We start from the raw sequence: 11,054 nt of genomic DNA on the forward strand, positions 1-11,054 counted from the left end.
CCAGTTTCGCCGCGCGTGCGCAAGCGCGGCCTCTGGGTCTCGCCCTCCAAAGCGCGCTCGCCGGAAGTGGTTGCTGCCGGCTTCCGGTTCCGCCCTTTGCGGGGTCGCTGGCGTCTTACCGTGTCGGGCTCGGTTGCAGACTCGTGTGTGTCCCCGCCGCGGCGGGCGGGAGGCGCGGTCATGCCTCGGTATTACGAGGACAAGCCGGAGGGCGGCGCGTGCGCGGGCGTGAAGGAGGACCTGGGCGCGTGTCTGTTGCAGTCGGACTGCGTGCTCCAGGTAGCGCGGCCGGGGGCTCGGGGTGACCGAAGCCCGAAGCGGGGAGGCGGGGCCGGCGAAGGGCCCCGCTCAGGCCGCTGGCGGTTAAAAGACGTGCCTCTGAGTTCTCCGACCTGGGTATTGAGCGCCGCAACAACTTAATGAATTTGGGCAAATCCGCTGTCTAAGCCTCACTTTCCAACGGTGTGAAATTGGAGATAAAGATACCTCCCTATTGGGTTTTTGTAAAAGGGAAACCGTTTCAGTTGCGAAAATAGGCATTGAATGCTGCCACTCTGCTAGGTTTTGGAGGCATGAAGGAGAATAGACAGGTTTCCTATTCAACTGATAAGAATCAGTAAGTTAGAGCTTGGCACACTGTGTTGGCTAGTAGCTTCGTTTTTCTCTGTTCAGTTGTGGCTGAAAAGATACTATGTTTTGCCTTGTGTTGGTTAGAATTTGTTGTTGAGCTGGAGTTCCGTGCACTCCTGGGTAAGTTGTAAGCGCCTTTTCTCCACTTTGTATCTTAGAGCTCCCCCTACTGCTGGTTTTGTGCGGTAATGGAAGGTTATTCTCAGGTTTTTCCGTCACTACAGCCACAGCTCTTCTCAGGAGCCAATTTGAATGCAGTGGGTTTCAGAGCTGACGGGGGAGCTGGGTTCTGGCCTGAAAACCAATTAAAGCACAAAAACATTTTCCAATTAAAACAGCCTGGTGAGAGGGTAGTCAGTAATTATTTTTGCATTTGGAGATATGATTTCAGAAAGTTGCCCTCGGAGTTCCCATTGCGGCTCAGCGGGTAACAAACCCGACAAGTATCCTTGAGGCATCGGGTTCCATCCCTGGCCTTGCTCATTGGGTTAGGTATCCGGCGTTGCTCTGAGCTGTGGTGTTGGTCCCGGACTCGCCTCGGATCCTGTGTGGCTCTTGATTCGACTCCTACCCTGGGAACTTAAGTGTGCCACTCGTGGGGCCCTTAAAAAAAAAGAAGAAGAAGAAAAGGCAGAAGGTTGCCCTTATTTCAAAGAAAAAAATAACTACCCCCAGAGGTTATATCAGGTGTTTCTACTGATTTCTGCTTTACGTTTGGTTCCCTGATTGGGGCGGTTGGCCAGACTGGCCTCCCGGTGTCTGGTAAAACTTCAGAGCAGATATGAATGTAAGAGATTATCTGGTACAACTTGGTCATTCAGCTGAGGAGACTGAGGTGCCCTGTCCCCGACTGTTTCCTTCCTGCTGCTTCATTGGTGCATGTATTCAGGCAGCTCCTAGTAAATACCTACTAAGTGGCAGCAATTATACCAGGCACAGGTGATGCAGAGATGAATTAGTTACAATCACTACCTGCATCGGCTTGGTCTGATGGGAAGAACAGATGTGTAAGGGGCTAACTTCCTGTGATAAGGGTAATGTAAGCAATTAGGAAATCTTGTTTAATGGGTAGGGGAGGAAAATGCCTTGGGCACCCAATGGAGAGCAACTTACTTGGAATTTGGAAACTTGTCACGGATGAGGTGATATTTGATCTGAGCCTTAAAGATTGAGTAGTGGTTTATTAAGTAAAGGAGTGGGGGCTGTGGAGGTTGTGGGGAGAATCTGAGAGAACAGCATTGCAGAAACAGGGAGGTGTGGGGGCGCTATGGGGAGCTGGCGCCATGCTGGCCTGTAGCCTGGGCAACGTGACCTGAGGCTTGAGTGGAAGGTCACCATGTGTGAAGGCTCTTGTGTGTCAGAGTGAGGAGCTCGGGCACAGAGCAGGACTGAGGAAGGAAACTCTGGAAGTGGCAGAGGAATACTGGTGGCTAGGAGAATAGGAAGTTGGTTTTTTGCCGTGACTGGTTGATTTAGCAAACATTTGAGTGACAAGTCTAATTCAGAGGGCACACAGCTGAATGGGACACATTTGCCTCTATGTAGTAATGGGATCTCTGGGAAGCTTGAAAGCTGTAGGCAGAGATAAGGACCAGGACACATGGCACAGACATTACTTTCCCCCATTGAGTGTGTGGCCTTTTTGTTGCTGAATTGGGTTGACTAGGAGAATGTGATGTTTAAAACAGTCTCTTAAATGGAAATGCATTTATAGTTTGTTAAATTCATCCTGAATGGTCACTTCAGCTGGACTATAAAAGGGCAATACTGAGGCAGTTCTTGTTATGCAAATCCAGGTTGATAGCCTGCCTTCTTGGATGGTGTCACTGGCAGCTCCAGCCCAGCACTTCCTACTAAGGATACATGACCAAGGGAGGTTCTGCTGAGGTTTGTGCCTGCTCTTGTATGGCCACCTAATTTATGATACATACGGTTTTTCGATTCTTCAGCTCCCTGAATAAAGAATTACTGTGATCTCTCGGCAGATGATACATACCAAAGTCTCTCCTGGACAGTCTATCCCACCTGAAAAGCTGCTGGACCATGTGTTAGGGAGGAATTCAATATAAACTGTTTAGTTCGAGGGCTGCAGTGAGAGATAGTCAAGGAAATAAAGGGGCTCAGAGAAACCCAGGGTAATGGTGATAGGGATGTAAACTCCAGTGGGGCTGGAGAAGAGAAGCAAGGAAAAAGCAGGTTCAAAAGGCATCTCTTGGAAAAACGTCTTTGATCTCACAGGATTTTATGACTCCTGGGAGATCAAACAAGTTAAACTATGCCCAAGGAACTCAGTTACAAGTTAACTCCTTTCTGTCTCCATTAACAGCTTCCAGACCTTTGGCTTTTCATCACAATCACCTGTAGATGGGGGTGGAGCACTTAAAAATACAAATTCCTGGAGTTCCCATTGTGGCTCAGCGGTAACAACCCAACTGGTGTCCATGAGGATTCAGGTTCGATCTCTGGCCATGCTCAGTGGGTTGAGGATCTGGTGTTGCTGTGAGCTGTGGTGTATGTCACACGGCTCAGATTCTGTGTTACTAAGGCTGTGGTGTAGGCCAGCAGCTACAGCTCTGATTAGACCCCTAGCCTGGGAACTTCCATATGCCATGGGTGCAGTCCTAAAAAAAATACAAATTCCAACTATTCTCATCTCTCTTACAAATTAAAAAGTGGCCCAGGTTGACTTTTGGGCACAGCCATGTTTGGGAACCACTGAGCTTGACCACACAAGCTTGGAAGTGTGTTAGTTAGGTTATAGGTTCAGATAAATGTTACAGAGACCCAGAATAACAGTGGTTTAAACAAGATAGAGAATTCTCTCTTTTGCTCCTATGCCTATAAGCAGGATCTAGTCTAATCCATGGACACTGTTGATCTGTGGTCTCAGGGGCTACAATGGGAGGCAAGATGTTACTCTCACACCCATGGTCAAGATTGCCTTGCTTCCTCATCATCAGACCTAATAACAGGATGGAGGAAAGTGGGGCAAGCCACTTTCTATTAAGTACCAACCCAGAAATTTTACATGTCAGTAAATATAAGGACTATTTTATTGGCTAGAACTTAGTCACATGACTACCCAGCTTCGAGGTGGCTGGGAAATCTAGCCCTGCCATATGCCCCACTAAAAGGGAAGCGTGAATACTAAAGGACAGTTAGCAGTCTGCCATCAGAGGTGGAGGTGAAGGAAGATGAAGTAACCTTTCTCTTAAGTTTGGTATCTAGATGGATCTTCCCACTAGGCAGTTGGCAGTATACCCTGAAAGCCTGTGAAAAAGAAACAGTCTTGGATATAGTTTGGGAAGCCTTAGTTTATAAATTACAGTCTTTTGTGTAGTTGTAGTCTTTTATCTGTCTCCACATTGTTCATATGGGCCACCCCCTTACAGAGTTTAAGGGAGGAACCTAATAATGCAAAGAAGCTTGCTACTGTTTTGTCCTGGTTCACTTTTGAGATTCCCTTGATGTGGATGACAATTCAGATCTAGGACCCAAGCAGACGTAAAAACTAGAACCAAGATTACCGGGGATCAGGAATGCCACAGATGTGGTACCCTCCAGCTTTTTTTCACGGTAAAAACTAGGAGTGTGGCACTTGCAAAATAAAAGTTTGGGGGAACGACTGCAGTGATAGAGTTGGGGTGTCAAAAACCTCCCTGAGGGGAAATTCCTGGAGCGGGGGTTGTGAGTTACATTTTTCCTGGTGCATAATTGCACCAGGTGTTTCTGCTTAGGTAGTACTCTAGCCAACCTCATTAGCATCTTTCTAAAGTGTTGAGAACCAGCACTAAATCTGTTGAGGTTTTAGAGCACCTGATTGTGGTTGTTTGAGCGTTTAAAGTTAACGGAACAGGGTTTTTATTCTCAAAATTGCTTGACTCTTTTGCACTGGAACTTAGCTTGAGTAGGAAGATTTTGTGGTCTTTTATATTGTCCAGCACTGCATAAAGCTAATATTTATAAGCAGTGTATGTTTTATTATTTCTTTAATAGGAATAAAAGGTTTTGATTTTTTCCCCTCATGAATTCCAAATTGGTTTAATGTCATTAAACCTCAGATGATTCAGAAGATTCAAGTTCATTCTCCTTTATCCAGATGTTGTTTTATAAGTTTACATTCCTGGGAAATAGAACCCCTTGAAGACCATTCCCTGTTCTCCCTCGTACCTCCTCCTCTGCTTTGTGACTTGCTCACATTGCCAGTGAACTTGGCAAGTGTACAACTTCTCCTGCTTGCTAGTTAAGTTCTGTGATGGCAGGAATATCTTGTATTGACTTTATAACTTCCCACTAAACTGATCTAGGACAGTTCTGAATTTTTTTTAAAGCCCTTGTAAGTGTTTAGTTACTAGACAAGTAGGGTAGGGCTTTCAAAAAGAAATTTTCCAGCAGTTAATTTTTAATCTTGGCTCTTTGGTTTTTTTGGTTTTTTGTTTTTTAATCTTGGCTCTTTGAATTTTGAAATACACTTTCTGTAGATACTTCCATGTGTCTAGTATAGTTAAGTGCCTTTGTGTTAAGTTAAATTTATGGCAGTATATTTGTTCAAAATATTTTACAATAATGAAGAGGTAGTATTAGGATTTTTATCCCATGTTTCTCTACTAAATACTAAAATTTTAGCTCTTATTTTGCAGCTGTACTTTGTCTAGTCTGACATTTAAATAAGTGTTAAGTCAGAAATAAGCATTTCCCCCGGGGAACATTGTTGTGGCAATAGCCTGTCCCGATGGCAGAAAACGAATGGTTTAATCCAATTTTCTAAAGCTCTTGTGAGCTTTCACTGCTTAAAGATGATTTCATTTCACATTGGACCCAGGCACATCTTCCCGCGCCAGTATATGTAAGTTCTGTTCAAATCTTGCTTTCCTCTTCCAGTTCTTACTCAGTTAAGCTTCTCGATATAGTCCTTGACAGTGGTGGACAGGGTAAGAAAATGCAGAAATGTGTTGAGGTAAAATTGCTTGCATTAAAACAGTGTTATAATTGGAGACTTTAAAGCCACTTGATACCACCTTCCAGAACCAAACTTCCCATTCACCCCAGCGTGCCTGATCGCTCATGGGCACGTCCTCTCTTTCCCTCTCTGTCTGTCTCTGACACACACGCCTTTCTTCTCTGTCTTGAGGACTTTTTTTTTTTGCTTTTTTAGGACTGCACCTGCAGCATATGGAAGTTCCCAGGCTAGAGGTCCAATTGGAGCTATAGCTGCCAGCCTACACCACACCACAGCCACAGCAATGCCAGATCCAAGCCGAATCTATGACCTACGCCACAGCTTATGGCAATGCTAGATCCTAAACCCACTGAACGAGGCCAGGGATCGAACCTACATCTTTGCGGATACTAATCAGATTTGTTTCTGCTGAGCCTCCACCGAAACTCCTAGATTTTTATATAACATTTTAAAGAAAAGTATCCCATGAAAGCCAGTGTTTTCAAGAATTCAGGGGCACCCTTAAGTGCCCCCAAATGATTTTTTTCATTCTGCCCCTTTCTTCTTAAGTACCAACAGTCAAAATGAATTACAAATTACATTTTATGTAATATACTATTTTCTTTTGTATAACTTTTTAAAAAAGAACTATTTCCAGAGGACAGTTATCTTGTACTTTGTCAATACACAAAGTACAAAGATTTCCCAGTTATTTATATTGTTTTATGTGTTGTAGGAAGGAAAATCCCCTCGACAGTGTCTGAAGGAAGGAAGCTGCAAAGCTTTGCAATACTCATTTTTTGAGTGTAAAAGATCAATGGTAAGTGGTTAACGATTTTTAAAAGCTTATACTAAAACATTAACTCTGGAGTGAAATATGTGACTTAGTAATTATAAATAGCTTGCAGTGATACCATTTGGAAAAAAGGATATATTTCTTTTTTCTTACCTAGTGAATTACTATTAGGTAATGTTCATGAACACCCACACTGATTAATTATTCTGTTACTTTGTCATTACGCTAACTATAGCTGCTAAAGTTCATGAATTTCTGAAAGAGTGAGCGTGCAGTCTTGGTGAGTGTAATAGGGAAGAGCTTCTGTCAGTCACTGTATTTGGGCCACTTGGTGGGTTACACACAGACCTGTGATGTGGGGCTCAGGGTGTATGCACTAGGTCTTACATGCTGCTGTGACTAGGAGAAAATGTGGGTGTCTGTTTGAATTTTTATTTTTATATTTTGCTTTTTAGGGCCACACCTGTGGCATGTGGAGGTTCCCAGGCTAGGAGTCAAAGCGGAGCTGCAGGTGCCTGCCTACACCACAGCCACAGCAACGGTGGATCCAAGTGCATCTGGGACCTACACCACCGCTCATAGCAATGCCAGATCCTTAACCCACTGAGCGAGGCCAGGGATCAAATCCAAGTCCTCATGGATACTAATCAGGTTCATTTCCACTGAGCTACAGTGGGAACTCCTGTTTGAATTTTTAAAGGGAGGATTGTGGAAAGAGAGCCTAAGAGAATGTTAATTAATGTTCTTTAATTTCAAAGATCCACAGAGATCTTTGGAATAGAGACTGAGAGCCTTCTCTTTGTGAATAGAAGATATGAAATCAGAAAAATGGAGATCCATTAAAGACGGCAGTAATTTGGACCTGAAGCTGTTTTGTTTGTTGAGAAACAGCACTCAAGTCTCTTCCCTTTTTGGAGAGGAGCAGCAGAGAGCACAGGATATTGAGACCTGGGAGGCCAGACAAGAACTTGAGCTTGTTTGCTAACTAATCGGATCCAGGGAGGTGTAAATTCAGATTAAATTTGGCCATGTTCTCTTTCCCTTCTCAACTGACACAGTTCTCTGCCATACTTACCTGTCATTTAATGTAGGAAAGGAGGATTTTCTTGCCTTCTCTCGCATAGTTTTGTTATCCATGTGAAATGAAAGCCTTTAAATCTTCCAAGAATGTTAACTTATGTTTAAATAATTGAGACGTCATAAAGTTATGAGGGAAGTGATGAGTTGTCCTTTTTAATCTAATGACTGAATTTGTAATAAACTCTCTGTAATTCCCTGCCTGAAGCTCAGTCTTTGATCTCCAAAGACCTTGAATAAATTAGAACATGTAAACATTTTCCACAGTTGATCTACCTTCTGCAGAAACTTGTAACAATCTTGAGTAAAAAGTAAAAATGCTTCTGACCATTTCTAAATATCAGTACAAGGTAGAGCTTCACTCATACTTTGACACCAGAGGGAGCAGTGCAGGGAACTTTTCAGCAGACTTAGAGGTTCTTGGAGCCAGGAATCCCCAAGACTGATTCACTGTCAGTCCTGTAGGAAGGTGGAGTCATGTCACACTTAACCAGTGCAACTTCAATTATGCACTCTTGGCAAAAACCTGAAACAAAGCAATTTAAATTGTGCTGGTGATTCTGCTTCATATTTCAAACAGCATATAACCCAGTGAAAGTGAGATGGTGAGTTGGAATCCGCTGTGCCCTCGTAGATAAGCATCTCACATTCTGCTCATGATTCTTGTGTTTGAATCTTACTTATTTATTTTTTGAAAATGTGGCTCTTAGCTACTTTATCTAGTGCTCAGGTGAAGAAATAGCCATCTGTCCGGAACTGGCTGTGTTGTTCTCATTAATGGCGTTTAGTTCTAAAATAGTCCCTGGGGAATGGTATGGACTGTCTGCAGTTTTGCCCTCTCTACTATACCACCCTTAAGAAGTGGCTGCACTGTGAGGCTTAAGTCAGAGGACATGCACCTGACCTAGGAATAGTAATTTAAGGATTTTTAACCCCTGGATGTCTGTGTGTTTTCTTAACATTTTTCAGGGTTCTTTCTTCTTTTCTCAGTTGCTGTTTAAAGATTTTAAATACACTTGAATATTAACACAAACGAAACAATTCGAAAGTCAAGTTTGTTGAAAGAACAGCATATATTATACTTCAGAGAAAAATGATGAATGTAATTTGGACTCTTTTTGAGAAGAAACTCCTTATTGTGACCTTAAAATGACTTTTGTTTTTAGTGCCATCTTTGTTATTTTTTTTTTCCCTTGGTAGCTGAGATAAGTGAAACTAGGTTACTTCTCTCATGTAGTAACACCCCTCCAAAACATGACTTATTTGTATATTTATTTTCAGTTAGATGCCAGATCAAGATTCAGAGGAAGAAAAGGATATTGATACTGCTGTGTTGAAACCAAGATGAAAACAACAGAGAATTTCTTCTGGCCTTTGAAACAGAGAAACCAAAATAAGAAACAGACTTTTCGTCACATCTGTTCTATTGAACCAGTTTTTCCCTCCTCGGAACACTAAAGAAAATGAATGAGTTCTGGTTTTCAGTATGTATAAAGTAAATGATTCTCTCTCTCTTTTTTTTTTTTAAAATTTTAATTTTTTCCAATTCTCTTGTTCTAAATAATTTTTAGGAGAATTAATTGAACAGTTGTGGGCTGGGAACATCATAGATGTGTTTTAAGAATTGTTCTGAAGCACAGAAGATGGAAAGACTTTATTTTCAAACTTGACTCTTCAACCAGTTGATACAGTTTGTACATCCTTTGGGAATGCTGTGAAGGCTACTGAGGGGACTATTAAAATCAACATGGAGTCTGGTGAGATGTCTGTCTGGAAAGTTTAGGATAAAGCTTTTTTAGTCAGTCTGTACTATTTAGTTCTAAAATAAATTGTGTTTGATTTCTTGGAGACGAAATGCTTCATTTGCATTAATTCACTGAAGTACCTCAAAGTATTACTATCACGCATTAGGCATAGCTGGATGCAAAGCCTGGGATTATGATGTCAGGGCTCCCTGCCTCCATCTCTTGACTATTTTTGTTTCCTGGCCTTGTTTTCAGGCAGGCCTGCTGTACATAAAGGGAAAGAGGCCAGTGTTCTACAAAAGTACACATCCTTTAGATCTGTGATCCAAGAGGAGGAGAGATTGCCTCCTTCTCTAGGGTCCATGGGTCAAATCTACAAAAGGACTCTTGTCTTGCCTGGATCATCTGCTCTTATATTAGACCAATCTCTGTGGAAAAAGGGATGAGAACCTGATCTTGGCCAGGTCTGGGCCTTACGCCCTATATTTTGTAACTCTTGTCGGAATCACATTGGATGAATAACGCACCTGATCCTCAGAAGGATTCAGAGCAAACTGAAACAGTAGTTATTGACTGTAGAAGGCAAGACTGAAAATCATGAAATGCTTGAAAAAGTTTAGAATCATTTTATTCTGATCACATAGTACAGTAGAGAGCCAGATATGAAACTGAGTTTCCAGTTTTATTTTCAGTATTGAAGAATAATGGACGAGCCATAGCTGCTTCTTTAGTTCATTGGAGTTAAAGCAATCAAGTATTCCGTAGTTCACTTGCTTTCTTAAAGATTCACCTAAAGTTGTGAGAATTCGACTTCAGCACTGGTCATCATTGCAGAAAATCACTGAGGTTCACTGTACAGCTTTTTACTGGGAAAGGGGAAATGATGGATTTTTTTTCACTAACTTGTATATCTGTTTAAGTGGTACAATTTTTATTAAAAATAAAATTTGATAAATTATTGTATAGAACCTGATCCTTTTCTTGATTTCAGCTTTATCGAGAGCTCAATTTGGAGGACTTCAGGTACTGTAAAATTCACCCTTAAAGTATACAATTCAGTTTTTGGTTTTGTTTTGATTTGAGTAGAATCACAGAGTTATGAAACCATCACCACTGTCTAATTTCAGAACATTTAAATCACCCCAAAGAGAAGTCCCGTCTCCATTAGCAGTTACTTGCCTTCTCTCTACCCCCCTCCCAGCTTCTAGCAACTGCTGATATACTTTCTATGTCTCTAGATTGGCCTCATGTGGACATTTGATAAAAACAGAATTATGTAATATGTGTGGCCTTTTGTTTTTGGCTTCTTTCATCACATTTTCAAGGTTCATTGGTTTGTAGCACATATTTGTACTTGATTCCTTTTTATTGCTGAATAATATTCTGTAGCACAGATATACCACGTTTTATTTATCCATTTATCATTTGATGATCTTTTGGGTTGTTTGCACTTTGGGGCTATTATGGCTAACAATATGAACATTCATACATGAGTTTTATGTGGACATGTTTTATTTCTTTGGGGGTATATTCCTAGGAGTGGTATTACTAGGTCATATGATAACTCCAACTTCAACTGATAAACTGCCAGACTTTCCCACATCATTTTACATTGCCACCAGCAATTTATGAGGATTTCAATTTCTCCATATCACCAATAGTTATTATTTTTCATCTTCTTGATTACAACCATTCTGGATATGAAGGTATCGAGTGGTATCTGACTAGGATTTTGGTTGGCATTTCCCTAATTGCTAATGATTTTGAGCAGGTTTTCGTGTGCTTATAAGCCATTTACATATCTTTGGGAAAATATTCAGATATTTTGTCCATTTTTCAATTAAGTTGTCTTTTTATTGTTGAGTTA

The 11,054-nt window shown here is 41.6% G+C and overlaps 1 protein-coding gene across 2 annotated transcripts; it reads left to right on the plus strand.

The window, feature by feature from the left end:
* Nucleotides 1-102: 102 nt before the first annotated feature.
* On the plus strand, nt 103-10,152 carry COA5 (cytochrome c oxidase assembly factor 5). 2 transcript variants are annotated; one of them, XM_005655200.4, is made up of 3 exons: nt 103-279; nt 6,306-6,389; nt 8,724-10,152. In XM_005655200.4, the coding sequence occupies exons 1-3, from the start codon at nt 181-183 to the stop codon at nt 8,763-8,765; spliced, it is 225 nt and encodes a 74-aa protein (XP_005655257.1). In that variant the 5' UTR covers nt 103-180; the 3' UTR covers nt 8,766-10,152. The 2 variants fall into 2 exon arrangements, with proteins under 2 accessions (XP_005655257.1, XP_003124958.1); XM_003124910.5 differs by having other exon boundaries at nt 8,728-10,152.
* Nucleotides 10,153-11,054: the final 902 nt, after the last annotated feature.

Source organism: Sus scrofa, chromosome 3 (genome assembly GCF_054392235.1).
Source record: "Sus scrofa isolate SSC_HxYL_T2T_F1_AM1 chromosome 3, Sscrofa_HxYL_maternal_Yorkshire_Landrace_v2.0, whole genome shotgun sequence".
Lineage (NCBI taxonomy): Eukaryota > Metazoa > Chordata > Mammalia > Artiodactyla > Suidae > Sus > Sus scrofa.